The sequence below is a fragment of the Trachurus japonicus genome, chromosome 11 (assembly GCF_045865225.1).
Source record: "Trachurus japonicus isolate A0001 chromosome 11, Traja_1.0".
NCBI classification, from domain to species: domain Eukaryota; kingdom Metazoa; phylum Chordata; class Actinopteri; order Carangiformes; family Carangidae; genus Trachurus; species Trachurus japonicus.
In genome coordinates, this window is record NC_140917.1 from 4,898,860 (window position 1) to 4,916,253 (window position 17,394).

At 43.5% G+C, this 17,394-nt stretch overlaps 1 protein-coding gene across 1 annotated transcript; it reads right to left on the reverse strand.

Moving 5' to 3' along the window:
• Positions 1-16,617, reverse strand: LOC146977964 (cleavage and polyadenylation specificity factor subunit 3-like). The gene is made up of 13 exons (XM_085790546.1): positions 16,585-16,617; positions 12,083-12,172; positions 11,811-11,961; positions 10,863-11,038; positions 9,104-9,262; positions 8,239-8,385; positions 7,074-7,226; positions 6,878-6,967; positions 2,876-3,025; positions 2,229-2,316; positions 2,060-2,126; positions 1,766-1,862; positions 1-165 (listed from the first exon to the last, which is right to left on the reverse strand). Exons 1-13 carry the CDS (start codon positions 16,615-16,617, stop codon positions 16-18), a joined length of 1,551 nt encoding a protein of 516 aa, XP_085646672.1. The 3' UTR covers positions 1-15.
• Positions 16,618-17,394: the final 777 nt, after the last annotated feature.

Below are 17,394 nucleotides of genomic sequence, written 5' to 3' on the forward strand. Positions count from 1 at the left end.
GTTCATCGTCCACCGCTACATCACCGACGGCAACGCGCTGCTGCTGCTGCTGATGACATCACAGAGGGGGCGTGGCGTGAAGGCGGGGCTCAGGGCGTCGTAGAGACGGTGGACGGCCACTTCCACCATCTCCCTCAGAGAGTCGTCGTCCGCGCAGGTCACGGCCTGAGGGTCAGAGGTCACCATGGTGTTATCAGCTGATTATTGAGTATTGATTTATACCATTATGATGAACCAGACGTTAAAGGGATAGTTCAACATTTTGGCAAATTCTCCTATCACCATAATCCCTTGGTCGACCAATAGTCGTCATTAGTCGACTAATCATGTCACGACTTCCTGTATCTGGCCCTTCAAATTAAAAGCCCTATAGCCTTTCATATACAGTTCAGCAGAGGTGGCAAGTAACGAAGTACAAATACTTCGTTACTGTACTTAAGTAGATTTTTCAGGTATCTGTACTTTACTTGAGTATTTATTTTTCTGACGACTTTTTACTTTTACTCCCTACATTTATACGCAAAAATATGTACTTTCTACTCCTTAGTTACATTGTAAAAACAGGCTCGTTACTTTTTTTTTTGACACGACGTAAAAGCACCGGTAAAAGACGTGACGAACTAGAGAGGGAGGGAGGGAGAAGAAGAGGGAGGAGGGGGGGGGGGGGCGGTAGAGAGAGAACTGAGTTACCAACTTGTACTGTAGCAGCGACATGGAGGCAGCAGCATGGAGGAAGGAAGCGGTGGTGGTCAGACTATCCGACGGGGGGGTTGAACACTGTACAATCTGCGCAATATAGCGCATTTACCGTTTACGAGCGGCAAAGCGCAACCTGTCCATGCGCCCGTGTCTGTGTGTACGTGCGGTGGTGACTGGCAGAGATGAGAGGTGATGAAACGCTGTTTAAAAATTCTTATTTGTGAGGTCTGTGGCGGCCCAAACGTTGGGAAACACTGTCTCTGGTCAGTTCAATCTTGATTATTCTGTCTGAACTTTTTTTGTTTAACAAAATTATCAAATTATGTAGGTTTCATTAACGGCAAAAAATCATTTTTACTTTTTACTTTTACTTTGAAAGTACATTTCAGAGCCTGTACTTTCTTACTTACTTACGACAGCAATCACTTACATAGAGTATTTGGTCCGAAACACGGGTCTGTCAGTCACTCTGCTCTGCTGTAAGCCGAGGAGAAAACTTTCCTTGTATCCTACAACCTTTATCCAATGAGGAGAGAGAACGGCATAAAGGGGCGGTCCTCTCTGTGTGTGCAGCCAAGGGATGCGCGTGAATGTGGTGACGTAGGGACGAGGGCGGGGACTGCTAACTCCATCGGCTGACAGGAAGTTAGCCAAAACCACCGGATCGCTTACTTCTGCTTTAATTTTAACCAGACACGGCTCCAAATGTTTTTGTTTTTTTCCTGCGACCAATCGACCAATGAAATTTTGGTTGGCTAATGATTTTTTGGTCGACCGGTGCTTGGTCGACTATTTGGGGGCAGCCCTATAAATTCTGTGCAAAAAGATGTTGAAACAGTTTTCAATAAAGTAGTGAATTTAAAAGTACATGGGTTCTGTTTTGTTTTTGTTTTTTTAATCGTGGTATCGAATTAGTATCGAGAATCGTGGAAATTCACAGATATTGGTTATCGACTACTGAAATTCTGGTATCGTGACAACCCCTATACTGTAGGCGACTTTGCCAAAATATTGAACTATCCCTTTAATGTTCGTGTATAGAATAGATGTCAGACGCTGGACTCACTCTGGTCTCTGGGTCGATGCACGCCGTGACTCCGTCCACCGTCACACTCAGGCTTTTACTGTCTTTGAAATTCACGCAGTCGTCCCCGAACATGTCGCTGAAACAGAAAAAAAACATTTTACCAGGTGAAAACAGAAAATCTTTAATCTTTACCTTCATTTAAAAGTTTTATTCTCTTATATTTGGATCAATTAGGTTTAATTTTAACTTAAAAAGTGTCAGATTCTACAGTTTTGTCAGATATTTTAACCATTAAAACCATTTTCGAGGTGTAGCTACAGGTGTCAGACTCACTGCAGCATCAGCTCCAGTCGCTCGACGAACAGCTCCATGTCGAACGTTTCCTTCCTGCCCTCGTGGACTGAAACAAACAAACAAACAAACAAACAAACAAACAAGCGTCAGTAAAGTTTCTGTTCATCAGTGAAATTAAAATAAATTCCCTCGTGATGCGTTCACTGACATTTCTGGGCGGTGGGGTTGGACTGGACCTCCAGGATCACCGTGGTGACGGCGTCTGCGTACATGTCGTTGAGCGGGTTGGCGACCCACTGAGACGAGAACATTTTCATTATTAATAATTTTATTTCAGTTATTTATTGATTTATAAATTTTATTGCTGCATCAATTAGTTTATCGAGTTTTTTTACTTCAATTGTCTGTTGTTTTTACATTCTTCTCTGTTTTATTTGTGTTGAGATTTTTGTAGTGTTTGAAAAAATGTGATAAAAATAAAAAATTGTCATAATTATTGTATATATCTGTATAATGAATGTATTAACATGTAATAACTGGTTAATAATGTATCTGTAACCAGGTCTGAGTGAGATCTGTGTCTCAAAACATAAATAAAATTATAATCAATACAAAATAGTTTGAAATAAACATGTAGAACAAATACTGAGCATTAATAAAACCTGACTGCAGCTACATAATCATGTCATAAACTGTATATTTAATGTTTCTAAACTGGTTTAAATAAAAACGGACGTGTTCGTGTGCTCAGAGTTAATAAAGTTTTGATAAACAGGTCAGTTTTAGCCACTTCAGGCGACATGTGGTGGATGATGATGAGTGTAAAAAGTGTCGTGTTGCGTTCGAGTGTCCGACCTCCAGTACGACCATCCCGGCCTCGTGAACCAGCGTGATGCTCTTAAAGATCTTCACCGTGATTTTCTCCGTCCCCTCGACCTGCTCCACGTCGCCTGAAACACACACACACACACACACACACACACACACACACACACACACACACACACACACACACACAGAGGAAACAGGAAGTTACAGCTTCTACTGCAGCATAGATATACTGACTAGATGCCGCGTTCCTAGGCAACTCTATTGAGTGGAATACGTTAACGCGGCGGCCATCTTGGTCAGGGGGAAGCCGTGTCTACTTCCTGCACTAGTCAACAGAGGCAGACGTCTATCAACCATTAAAATCGCCATAACTCACTGAATATTCAACCGATTTTCAAGCCGTTTGGTTTATTATAAATGTCAGACATATGTTTATGATACAACAACAACAAAAAATCTTTGAAAAATTTTTATATATTTTTTTTAATGTATTAAACATACACTTACATACTCAGACACACACCCACATGCATAAACACACTGAAATGTGTTCTACAAGGGTCTGACCGGTCTGACTGCTGGTCAGATGTATATCATGTCTATGGTCAGAACCCCGGACCAAGATGGCGGCCGTGTTGACGTACGCTGAGAAGCAGAACGCGGCATCTAGTCAGTATATACTATGGCCCAATTCCAATCCGACCCCTCACAGACTCACTGACTTAGAGGCGCATTAACGGGAAGTCCGTGAGTGTGTGAGGGCTGTTCCATTGTCAGATCATCAAGTCAGTGAGTCAGTGAATGAGCCCTTACTGCCCCCTTACCCTAGGGGTAGGGGAATTACCCACAGTTCATAGCGTTGTGAAGTCAAACACATGAGATGCCGTCGGAACGCAAGTGTTAAAAAAAAAGTAAATTACCACACGTAGTCAGAGAGAGCTCCGCCGCTCTCTTTATTGTTAATGGACAGGAGCAACAACCAAAAAAAAAAGAAAGAAAGAAAGAAAGAAAAAAAGAAGTTTACTGTCAGTATTAACGTGCAGTTTGTGATTATTGATGATGATTTGATCAGATCTGATCCGGGAACATTTTGTTTTGAGTCCGTCCACCTCACACACCTTGTGCGCGTTGAAAGTACGGTAAATTATCAGTCCAAGACCGGAGTCAACAACATGTTGTTGTCAAGGTAACATGTCGTGAGAGTGGGTAAGTGCTGTTCCATTCATATTTACAGCATCTGGACCCTCACACACTCTCACACTCTGTCACTTACAGCTGACGTCACTTTAGTCAGTGAGGGTTCAGGGCTTTAAGGAGTCTTTAGGGGGCGGATTGGAATTGGGGGTATATCTATGCTACTGCAGGAGGAGGAGGAAGAGGAGGAGGAGAGGAGGAGGAGGAGGAGGAGGAGGGAGGAAGAGGAAGGGGGAGGAAGGAGGAGGAGGAAGAGGAGGAGGAGGAGAGGAGGAGGAGAGGAGGAGGAGGAGGAGGAGGAGGAAGAGGAGGAGGAGGAGAGGAGGAGGAGAGGAGGAGGAGGAGGAGGAGGAGGAGGAGGAGGAGGAAGAGGAGGAGGAGGAGGAGAGGAAGAGGAGGAGGAGGAGGAAGAGGAGGAGGAGGAGGAGGAGGAGGAGGAAGAGGAGGAGGAGGAGAGGAGGAGGAGAGGAGGAGGAGGAGGAGGAGGAGGAGGAGGAAGAGGAGGAGGAGGAAGAGGAGGAGGAGGAGGAGGAGGAGGAGGAGGAAGAGGAGGAGGAGGAGAGGAGGAGGAGAGGAGGAGGAGGAGGAGGAGGAGGAGAGGAAGAGGAGGAGGAGGAGGAAGAGGAGGAGGAGGAGGAGGAGGAGGAAGAGGAGGAGGAGGAGAGGAGGAGGAGGAGGAGGAGGAGGAGGAGGAGGAGGAAGGGGGAGGAAGGAGAGGAGGAGGAGGAGGAAGAGGAAGGGGGAGGAAGGAGAGGAGGAGGAGGAGGAGAGGAGGAGGAGAGGAAGAGGGGGAGGAGAGGAAGAGGAGGAGGGGAGGAGGAGGAGGAGAAGAGGAGGAGGAGGAGGAAGAGGAGGAGGAGGAGGAGGAGGAGGAGGAGGAGGAAGAGGAGGAGGAGGAGGAGGAGGAAGAGGAGGAGGAGGAGGAGGAGGAGGAGGAGGAGGAGGAAGAGGAGGAGGAGGAGAGGAGGAGGAGAGGAGGAGGAGGAGGAGGAGGAGGAGGAGGAGGAGGAGGAAGGGGGAGGAAGGAGAGGAGGAGGAGGAGGAAGAGGAAAATGTGGAAGAAGAGGAGAAGGAGGAGTCTGTTAGTCACTCCATCATTTATGTCTCTACTTTCTTCACGTCTTCATGTTCATGTCTTTCTCTTTCTTTACTTTTTTGTCACTTCTCTCTCTTCTTTGCTTCTGTAGCCTTTTGTCTTTCTTTCTATTTCTTCTCTCTTTCTGTCCGTCTTTTTTCTTCCTACTATCTTTTTCTTGTTTTGCCTTTTTTGTTTGTTTCTCTTTTTTTCTTTGTTTCTTTCCTTTTGATTATTTCTTCCTTGATCTTCCTTTCTTTCTACCTTCATTGTCTTTATTATTATTTTGATTATTTTTTTCTTCTTTTCATTGTCTTTCTTTCCTCCTCTTTCTCTCTTTTTCTTTATTTCCTTCCCTCTCTTTTTCTTAAGTATTTCTAAGTATTTCTTCTTTCCTTTTTCTTCCTACTATCTTTTTCTTTCTTTGCCCTTTTTGTTTCTTTTCTTTCTCTCTATTTTCTTTCCTTTTGATTATTTCTTTCTTGATCTTCCTTTTTTCCTGTTTCTTTTCTTTCTCTCTTTCTTTATCTTCCCTCTTTCTTTTTTCTTCGTTTCTTTCCTTCTGATTATTATTTTCTTGGTCTTCCTTTCTTGCATTTTCTTTCAATCTTTCATTAGTTGGGTTTCCATCCACCTTTTCTTATGCGCATTTTGTGAAAATGCGCATAAATACTTGAATGGAAACGCCAGAAATTCGAATAAAGGCAGTAAATGCGCATAAAAGTTTATACGCTTGGAGGGGGTGGATTTGTCAGCGTATCGAATAAAGGAAATGCGAGTTTTTGTGATGGAAACAGATTATGCGAATTGAGGCAGAGTTTGTGGGTGAAGCTGCTGGACTTCACCCAGCGACGCCCCGGTCTCCCAGCTCTCCTCTCTGCACCGCGACACAAACGCGCTCCGTAACCCATAATCTTTTGTTTATGACGGTTAAGACTACACAAACACACGCCGTAACATCGTTATGTAACTTATTGATTTTTCACCGGCTTCGTATGTAAACAGATGCACATGGGCGAGAGGAGCATAACCAGAACAGCGGAAAAGCGAGCGGACTGTCACAGTTCCTACTGTCTTTCTGTGTAAATATCTCATGTTACAACATGAAAACCTTAAGTGCGGCCTATAGGCTATATGTATTTTCTTTTAAAATGTAGCTGGTGCAGCTTATACAGGTGCATCTATAGTCCGGAAAGTACGTAAATTGTCCATGATGTTGAGTGTCAGCTGAGTGTCAACTGTTGGATACATTCACGCTCTCTTATGACGTAATCTCACGGTGCACTCCTCCTAATCGCAAAACACTAATGAATGGAAACGGGCATAAATTCGCATTTGCTTTTTGCGCATTTTCACAAAATCCGCTTTTAAATTCAATACGACTTGGATGGAAACCCAGCTATTGTCTTTCTTTCCACCTCTTTCTCTCTTTTTCTTTCTTTCCTTCACTCTTTCTTTCTTTCCTTCCTTACTTCTTTCTTTCTTTCTTTCTTTCTTTCTATCAACCAACCAATCAGTCCAGATGTTGAGGTTTACTTTCTGTGACAGAAGCAGCTTGAAACATTTGATGACAGATCAAAAACATTAAACATTCATCAATTATAATAAGTGTTTGACCACACACACACACACACACACACACACACACACACACACACACACAACCTCACACACACACACACACACACACACACACACGCAGACTGACTGGAGAGGTCGGACGGCGTCAGGATGTGGTAACTGAAGTTTCTCTTCACCAGGATCCCGGAGACTCTCTGACCCTGAGAGCACTTCTCATCCGCCAGCACGCCCATCACCTGCAGCACAGCACAGCGGAGCAAAGCATGCTGGGAGTTAACAACACGGCCCACACCAATACAACAACACAACAACAACACACACACACACACACACACACACACACACACACACACACACAACACACACACACACCTTGGCCAGTTTCTCTCCTCTGAAGTTCAGCGTCACGGCTTCAGTGTTTCGCGGGTTGTGGACTTCGATGTGAACCTCGTCGTTGTCTTCGTACTCTCGGATCAGAGCCGCCTTCAGCCGGGCCATCTCGTTCTGCTCGCCGTGCACCAGGATCTGCACACGCACACACACACACACACACACACACACACACACACACACACACACGGACACACACAAACTGCATTAAGGTGGGACACTACAGGTGAATAGGGTAGAAATTTAAACCAACAGATATCACCATGAAACTTCCCAAGTTTATCACTCACATTAAGACAAATATTTTTTGTATTACAAGTTTTGTCAAGTTTTATGTTTAAATATGTAAATGAGGCAATATCTGATGAAATATGCGCTAATTTGCATACATTTCCAGAACCGAAATCTGAACAATGGATAAAGAACCTTTCAAAATTCTTGTTTTATTTTGTTGACATACTAGAGTCAGAAGTTTTTACAGAGGGGATTTTGGATATGTCTTTGTATCACTCTGTAAATGAGAAAATACTGTCACCAGCCCTAAAAATTCAAATATCGCCCTGTTTTTATGAATAAAATGTTGTATAAATCAGGCTGTGGATGATATATCAACAATCCCCTCTGTAAAAACCTTCAGAATATAGACAGGAATAAAACTGGAAGGTTTGGTGTCTGTAAGTGCCGCTGAAGTGGAGATTTCGGGTCCAGAGTCTGAGGAAAAACTCATTTTGAGAAAACGGCCTTTAAAGATTTGTACTGTAAAATTCCATAGATCATTAATGTGAATCGTACTTTTACGATTGGTTGCGGATACGGAGGAAACGACAATTTTTGGATCCACATAATTGTTCAGGAGAGAGAGGGAGCTTTACAGTGATACCTGACATAACTTTTGGTGAATTTAGGAGAAATCTACTGATGAAAGAGACAAAATGAAGTAAAATAAAAACCTTAATGTGGATTTTCTACCATTTCTTTCCACTTTTCTGAGAGAAAAATATCCCAAAATCTCAAAATTGATCAGTGCATGAAAAAACAGTGTTTTTGCCTGTTAGTGTGTCACATTAAACCCAAAGGTTTGTGGATTTAATTAAATAGTGTGGATTTAAATAGTGTGTGTGTGTGTGTGTGTGTGTGATGTTTTTACCACGTGCGGCGGTTTGAGCGCCCGGATGAACTCGCTGGTCTGCTGGTAGTCGGTGTGAGCGGAGAAGGAGATGTAGTCGCCCGACATTTTGAGAGGAAGCTTCTGTCCCGACATGGTGGCGATCTCATCAGGCTCCGTCATGATGTGCTGCAACACACACACACACACACACACACACACACACACACACACACACACACAGTATATTAAATAACCTGTATGAAAAGTTTCATCATTTAAAATAATATAAAAATATTATTAAAAATTCATTAAATCCCAGCAGCACTTGAACGCAACACGACACACTCTTCTGATCGGTCCTACGTCGTTAACACAGGAGTCTGTCACAGATTCAGATTCTTGTTACGTAGCCACATTAAACTCAACATTATCAATAAAACTGACCGGACTGATCCAATACTGGGAATATCTATTGATGCCGATCAATAATATAATTTAAATAAGAGTCTTATTTCTGGTTTTTATTCAGATACACACACTGTAAAAGATTTTGTTTCAGCAATTACACTGTTCCCAGTCAGAGTTATTTGTGTTGCTGTTCTTGCCATCGCAGTTATTATCTCCAAACTATAAGATACCGATTAAAGGAGAAGTTATGAATAAAGAAAGATGCATTTGGGGCAGACAAACTAATTTTACAGCTGTTATTGTCTATTTTTATTTATTGCTGTGATTGTTTATTTGATTTCACTCTCTCACTCTCTGTTGTTCTTATCTTGTCTCCAAAAGTGAACACAGACCTGACATTTCTAAAACCAGTGGAGGAAACGTTTCACTTCCGGTGATAATAATTTTTTTTAAAAACTGCAGAAGGGACCCGAGGTGTCGCAGGTTTGATTCCCACCTTGGCGAGCGTCCCCTCCACGCAGTAGCCGGCGATGATGACGCCGTTCCTCTTGTCCGTGCACCACCTCTCAAACAGCTCCCGGGACAAACCGCTCTGCATCATGCCGGGCGACGCCATCACCACGCTGGGCCCGATGTCGTCGAAGTGGTCCATGCTCTGACACACACACACACACACACACACACACACACACACACACACACACACACACACACACACACGTCAGAAAACAAACGACAACGACAATGGAAACAGGCAATAGCATACATAGGGTTGCAAAATATCGGGTATCGGGTAATATCGGAAACTTTCTATGGGAATAAACGGGAATAAATCCGAAATTTACAAAATTGAAGGTTGGCCCTTAAAGGGATAGTTCACCCTAGAATGATATTTCGCTCATTATCTATTCACCCTCATGTTGACTAAGGGCTGGAAGAATTTTCAGAGTCCACCATCCCTCCTCTGAGTTACAGGGGGTCTCGGCGTAGCAGTGCATTTCAATGCAACGGTTGCAAAGGGACACCAGAGCTCTTCGTAAAAAAACACACACAAAAAAACATCCAAATACCTCCATGCTGCTCGTATGTAATGTCCGTCTTGTGCTGAAGCCCCAAATTGCGTAATTGTCCCGAAAAAAATTAAATAAGTCCACATTCCAAGCATGTTTGTAGCATTAGCTCCTAGTGTCTGTTCTTCCGCTGCCAGCGCGCATGCGCAAGGTTCTGGCTCGTACAAATACGGCTCAGCAAAGAAATGCAGCTCGTCCTCGACATCAAAATCTTCAGCCATGGCTAAAATATGTTTTAAGAGGCCAAAATTGCACGAAAAAGTGTTGTCCCGGTGCAAGGCAGGCTATTACGGACTGCTTCTAGTCCTTCACCGGGGTAAACAAGGAAGCGAGTCGGTCTCAGTGCGAACCTTGCGCATGCGCGCTGGCAGCGGAACCGGACAACAGACACTAGGAGCTAATGCTACAAACATGCTTGGAATGTGGACTTATTTAATTTTTTTCGGGACAATTACGCAATTTGGGGCTTCAGCACAAGACGGACATTACATACGAGCATCATGGAGGTATTTGGATGTTTTTTTGTGTGTGTGTTTTTTTTACGAAGAGCTCTGGTGTCCCTTTACAACCGTTATATGGACATGCACTGCTACGCCAAGACCCCCTGTAACTCAGAGAAGGGACGGTGGACTCTGAAACTTCTTCCAGCCCTTAGTCAACATGAGGGTGAGTAGATAATGAGCGAAATATCATTCTAGGGTGAACTATCCCTTTAATAAGCAATTAGTAATATTGTACTCAACATTCATGTTTTTGTTGTTCAGTAAAATAGCTGATTGTTCATACAAGAATTAAAACTTGATAAAGTTCTACTCACAAATAAATCTGTGGAAATGTCATGTTTTTTAATTGTATTGTTATTTTGCATGGATGTCTGCTTATGACGAAACAAAATATTTACATTTATGTTTGGATATGATACAGTTTGTTTAAATTACCCCAAATTTCCAGTTAATCCCCATAAATTCCCATAATTTCCCATAATTCCCATGGATATTTTCCAATTTGGAATAAAAAACTGGAAATTTTCCGCCCCTTTGCAACCCTAAGCATACACAATGTATACACTGACAATACACTGACCAAAACAGACAAAACGGAAAACAAAGGACAGAACAAACCTGACGACACAATAAAACAGGACAGAAAAGTAAAAACAAAAACAAAAACAAAAACAAAACAAACCTTCAGGTTGCTGATGTGCTTGAAGACGAAGGGGTTGTTGATGTTGATGGCCTTGCGGATCTTGTCGTTCATGGCGTTGATGTAGGTCTGGTACACGGCCATGCACTTCCTGGCCAGAGACGAAGCGTAGAAGATCGGGATGTCGTGGAGCTCCGGGTGGTTCTGCCAGTACTCGTCTGGTCCACACACACACACACAAATAAAGTTAATGAACCTACTGCTATGAGTATAGGGATTTATTTATTTATTTATTTATTTGGTTCATTTTGGGCATGTCACACATGACCGAAAGGGAAAGCGGGAGAAGCAAAAGCTTATCTAGTCCCGCCCCCAATACTCACATATTCATTTTTTCTGCATGTTACATTATGGCAATGGACCAATTTGCCAAAATGTTGAACTATCCCTTTAAGGTAAAGTCTAAGAAAAAAAACTGGAAAAGTTAGGGGGAGGGGCCCACTTTAGTATTCTTTAAGGGGGCCCAGAATTCCTAGCAACGGCCCTGCACAGTGGTGACAGTTTTAACAGGCCGAGCCGACAGCTCCGCTGAGTTTCCGTGGTTACCTACGGTCACGATGCAACATGGCCGCCTCGGTTCGGTGCGTCGCCCACTCATGTATTTGTAACGACTTGTAACAACTCATTCTAAGGTACGAGAAAGCTTTCATTTGTATGCGGGTGTGATTCGACTTCAGTGAAATACGTATTTATGAAAGCAATATTAGATTTTTGCTACTAAAAAGCCAAATAAGTTACACACTGGGGCTTTAACGAGTGTGTATGGTGAATTAAAATGTTTCTGTGTGATCCATAGACAGAAACGCGTCCCTTAGTTTAATCTTGTAAATAAAACTTGAAGCCTGAATTTATTTTTCCCTCAGCTGAAGGGAAAGCGCCACTCTTAGGTCGCCGTGCGTCGTCATGGCGTCGTTGTTGCCGTGGTCTCACCGAGGATGAGCAGCAGCTCCTGCGCTCGGCCCAGAGCGAACACGGGGATCAGACATCGACCTTCTCTGTTGACGATGTCGTGGACCGTGTTGCAGAACCGAGCCTCTCTCTCCTCCCGCTTCTCGTGGATGTGAGTCCCGTAGGTCGACTCCTGACACACACACACACACACAACAAACACACACACACACACACACACACACAGGTTCAATGTTAAGTGTCTGTGCTCTGTGTTTAAATAAAGATTGAACAGGTTGAACGGCTCCACTCACGGTGATGAGGATGTCTGGTTTGACGCTGGGGATCTCCGCCGCCATCAAGTGTCTGTCCTCCTGACGGGAGAAGTCTCCTGTGTACAACAACTACACACACACACACACACACACACACACACACACACACACACACACACAGGGATGCAAACGGGTCAGGATCAAAAAAGAGAGGTATTGTCTGGCGGGGGGGGGCTCACCATTAACAATATCACAGAAAAGTCAATTTCCAGTAGTTCAACCCCAACCAAGTATTGAGTGCATATAGATGGACAGTTTTCAAAAGGCCAACATTTCTATATTAAAAATGCTTTAAAAAAATAAAAACCATTGCAATATTTCAATTTTGGAGATACTGATTTTTAGGTCTTCACTGAATGTTAGTCATAATTATTACTATTAAAATAAACTGAAGAAATAAAGACATGGGATTTAACATCCCATTCGGTGTGTAATGGACATATAGGCCTATATAATGTGTTAGTTTCACTTTAATTGAACACATTCTACATGGCGGAGGCGACGTCTTTCCACTTAGGGCTTCCTTCACCTCTGAAACGGGGCAGAGCTCCGTGGAAACAGCTGCCTGACACAGCAACGTAGGGAACCGTGCACGTCCGTGGAGCTGTGCGCCGCGGACGTGCACGGGGGGAAAAAAACGGCGTCACCGCTTTGGGTAACGTGCGTGCATGTCGCGCGTCTACATTGGAGGTCGGCTGTTATCAGTATAATCAGAGACCATGAATGAGTTCGCCTCACGTGATTGTCACTGTCAGCCTGTTAGAAAAACATTTTACTGACCCGAGCTGAGACGCTGAGACCCCCCCCCCCTCAAAACAAAAACTCTTCGGATCTGAACGATTCACACAAGTCACCTAATTGACCCTTCGCGTAAGCCCCGCCCCCTTGGTTACTGTTGCTACGCCGGGCAAGCTTTCACTCCCAGCCATGCTCCTGGCAGTATTTGGTATCGATTTCAAAGGAAATATCAGCAAATTTCTGGATAAACTGTTCTGAGATAATAGAGAGAAGAAATCACAAAGAGCATTCATAGTTTTCAGTGACGTGACTCGCGCAGGAGGATAAAACATCTGTTCAACGACACGACTGGACAATGTACAGAGCAGCAGTAAGGACCGGTAATTTTACCGTCTATCAACCCACCAAGACTTAGGTCATCTCACTGGTCATGAAACGTTGTCAAACTCTAAGTTTTTGGGCGATTGTGAACCACATACAGTTTTCGCTGCTGTTTTGTTTCTCCCACCGCTGTATCAGTCAGTGAAAGCAGTCCCTGCCTGGAGGATCCCTCGCCTAAAAGCCCAGGTAAAAGCCCTAAAAGTACAGCTGTCATTTCGGAGGTGAACATATGGTTTTCCCCATATCTACACTTGCTCAAGTCGAAAAAAAAAGTCCGCTCATATCTGAACATCTCTATATTGCTTCTGCCGCCGCCGCCGCCGCCGTAGTAGCAGCAGCAGCAACAACATCCTTCTCTACAAACAAATGTTTTTCGTCCTAGTCTCAAAATGTGTCCACAAAAGCAAACGTAATGACTCACTGCTGAAAGCTTGCCAGGCCTGTAGTTACGGTTGCTAACGTAGGATTGGACAATAGCCGTTTGTGGGAGGAGTTGGCGAAGGGTCAATTGGTCATGAAAAAAGCGAGTTTCGCTTTTCGGCGCGCTGTTTGCATCCCTGTGTGATGTTCAGGGACAGTCAGGACAGTCTGAGGACTGACAGCTCTGAGGTTGAAGTTTATATTAATGCACCATGACACTGTGGCAGGTCTCTGTACTAGGGATGTGAATCTTTGGGTGGCTCACGATTCGATTCCGACTTTTAGGGTCACGATTCGATTCAAAATCGATTTTCGATTCAACCGATTCTTGATTTTCTTTTTGCGATTTTTAGTTTGCTTTATTAACACCAGACCATGTGAAAACGTTGAATGATGATGATGTCTACAGACTATTATATCAGAAGCCATATTTCCCCCAAAAAAATGCACATCACATGTTTCAGATTTATTCAGCAGCAATATATTCGAACCATTTTAAAGTGAACTGCTACATGAAGCTGATTTTATAGGCTACTCTCTTTTCAAAAGCCTGGACTGAAGGATGTGAATATTTGGGTGTCTCTTCGATTCAAAATCAGTTCTCATGCACATGCACATGGACATGTAGCCTATCACCTGTAACAAAGGCTGCTAAAAAAAAAAAAAAAAAAAGAGACGGCACTCTGCTCTCAGGCCAGCTGACCTGCAGCCTGTCTGCAGCGCCACAGAGGAGCTGTCAGAGCTGCTGCTGCTGCTGGTCCTCTCTCTTCAGCCTGCTGTTTGGCTGCACTTTGTATGAGTTTAAAAAAGTGAAGATCTAACGTCACCTGAGCACCGATCAGCTGATCCAGAGCGCAGTGGATGTGGCTGCTCACACCGTGTCCTAACTGGATGCGACGCGAACGAGCGTCCGACAATCGCGTCACATCTGACGCTCTCTGTCCACACTGAATCCGTGCGTCTGTGGGAATGGAAGCACATCAGCTGTGCGCTCGCCCGCTCGACAGACTGGAGACGTAACTACCCGGTTAAAAGATGGGTGAATTGTGCCTTTTAAACAGAAAACAAGTTTCTTGAAATATAGAGCCAACAGCAAGTTGTCTCTATAGTGTAGGAACACGAGTTGTAAAAAACATAATGCAGGGTTTTCTGTAACATTATAAGACGGCGCACCGCCCCCGCCCAAGATGAATGAAGAGGCTATTAAAAAAAAAAAAAGTCCGCTAGTCTCCTTGAAGCGGCTGTTATGTGTCTCTCTCTGGCGGTGTCAGCTGATGTGCACATCTGCAGCAACCCAAACAAATGCACATGTTACTGTTGACTGGCTCTATTCCAGCCACATGATTGGTTCGACGCGGTGGAAATCTCATTATCATTGGTTATTTGTATTGTCTGCCAAAACATGGATGAATGAAACATATCGACCACGTCTCATATTTCTATTGAGGAAAAGTTATTTCACAATTTATAGACACAACACCGACAAGCACTGAGAGCCGCATGTTGCAGTGACGTTATATAGGCTATAAAAAAAAAAAATCCGCAAATAATAAGCCGACGAAAAGGTGCAACTTGCCACTTAACTTCTTGTCGATGTATTATTTGCGGGGGCTTTCGGGGGATCTGCTGACGGTGGAGGATCTGGGACTGATTCACTGTGGACCACCACCAGTCTGATCAGGTCCATCACAGCACAGCAGCTGCAGCACTGCCCCGCTGTCACATTACTCTCGCGTATCAGCTCAATCTGTTTACATTAAACCGACATCAGGAGAATAATGAGAATTATGATTAAAAATATATTTGTTTCGAATTTTGGCCCCTGGATCATGATTTTTCGCATTCTTGGTTAAAAAAAAAAATCCTCTAAAAAAAAAGACAGTTGGGATGCATAATGTGTCTCATAACACTGTGCGTCACGCTAGGGGTCGGTGGTGTTTTATTCTAGGGGTCGGTGGCGGCTGTGAGACAGCAGCGGCTCCACGGTGAGGGGGGGGGGGGGGAGGGGGGGGGCAGCTTCTGCTCACCTGACTCTGTGCAGCTTCTTCATTAAATCCAAACAGTCCGACACAGCGACGCACTGCTCCTTTGACTCTAAAGTCTCTGTAGCTCATCAGCCCGGAACTCGCCGACATGGATCAGAAGCGACGGCGGCGTTTGGCCTCAGTGTCTCGGACTTCCAGAGCAGCTACAGCGCAGCGTTGTGACCTCAACCATGGTTGATGAGAGCAGAAATGTTGTTGTAGGCCGGTGCATATTCTCATTTGTCCAGGTCATAGTATTTCAAAGGAGGTTAAATCGAAAGCAACTGGACTTATACTGAGTCTCCAGACCAGTTAGTTGGACCAGTCCCAGCCTGGTCAGATGCTACATGAACTGATGAAGCCTCTTGGATGAGAGGTGAAACGTCTTCCTAGACAAATAACTAAGTCCAGTTGAACCTGCTTTGAAAAAAAAAAAAAAAAGTTGTTGGCGGGCTCGTGAATTTTTTTTGTGTGACACGAGTCAAAAAGAGCGATAAACCGCGTATCTCGCGTTTGGTCGCGCGTCACAACTCGAGCGAAAAAAAAGCGTTCCTCGTCTTGAAATAGACGAAGACGCGATGGTCCCGTCGCACAAAAAGAATCGCGTGTATTGCGTCGCAAAAAAAAAAAGTCGGAATATACAACAAATTAGATATAATTTTTACACATTCAGAAAAAGAAAAAAATACTCACCGAACCGTGATATCAGCTCCCTCCGGGCCTGTTAGCACCGTCGGACAAGGTGAAACGAAAACTGGCTGAAATTAATTAACTGCCAGCACTGCACCTGTGCTGTCTATCATCCACACATATCGACAAAATATCAGAAATTAAATTAAAACTGACTGAACACAATACGCAAACGACAGGAGGTCTCCTCCGGTGTTAATCCTCGGTGTCTGATCCACTGTGTCTGACCTGTGACGTCTGTGTCATCAGGCTGTCAATCATATTCCGTGCTGGAAGGTGATTGGTCAGTTATACCAACCAGGAAGGACTAATATCTAAATAATTATAGATTTTTTTTCAGAAGGACCACCAGGTCATATTTAAGGATGATGAACTTTAGCTGTTTAGGCCGTTATCAGTTGAGAAAAAAAATTATTGAGCGAGTATTTCATGATTGAAAATGAATGGGAGTGGATTGGAACCAGGGCTTTCTGCAGCCACCCCCTGCAGGATGCGGCTGGGATTGCACGTAAAGTCACTTCCGCATAGGCTTCACTTTTCAGACCGGAAGTCTACGTCCATTTTTTTTTACAGTCTATGATCCCGACTCAAACTAAACCCTGAAACTAAACTAAAAGAGATTTAAACTATGGTGTTATATTAAAAGACAAACAATTGGATTTGACGATGAATGTCTTACTAATCCTAGCCAAATTCTTTATTCACAAAGCCAAATATCTAAAAACTCCACCCATCTTCACATACTTTTTAAATGAATTCAATCTCCATAAAAGCCCCTAAAATGTATTAAGTCCAAACATGCCAAAGACCTCTATGCAATGTTCAAAAATGATCTGACTAATGTAGCGTAACAATTGTTTTAATCCTGGACGATTTAATGTATGTTTTTATTTATTTATTTACTTTTCTCTTCCCTATATGATATGTGTTTGTTTAGTTTTTTACTCACTTATCTTAATTTTTGTTTATTTAATGTTATTCTTAATGCTTATCTCTGAAACATGATGTCTGCTCTTGTTAAATTTTGGACAAATATAA

Bases quoted from the DNA above. Each gene is read 5' to 3' on its own strand.
- LOC146977964 (XM_085790546.1), bottom strand. From the start codon at position 16,617: ATGATTGACAGCCTGATGACACAGACGTCACAG. The intron at 6,968-7,073 runs GTGTGTGTGTGT...GTTAACTCCCAG, and splicing joins GAGGAGAGAAACTGGCCAAG to CATGCTTTGCTCCGCTGTGC. The intron at 2,317-2,875 runs GTCGGACACTCG...TTCTCGTCTCAG, and splicing joins CCGGGATGGTCGTACTGGAG to TGGGTCGCCAACCCGCTCAA.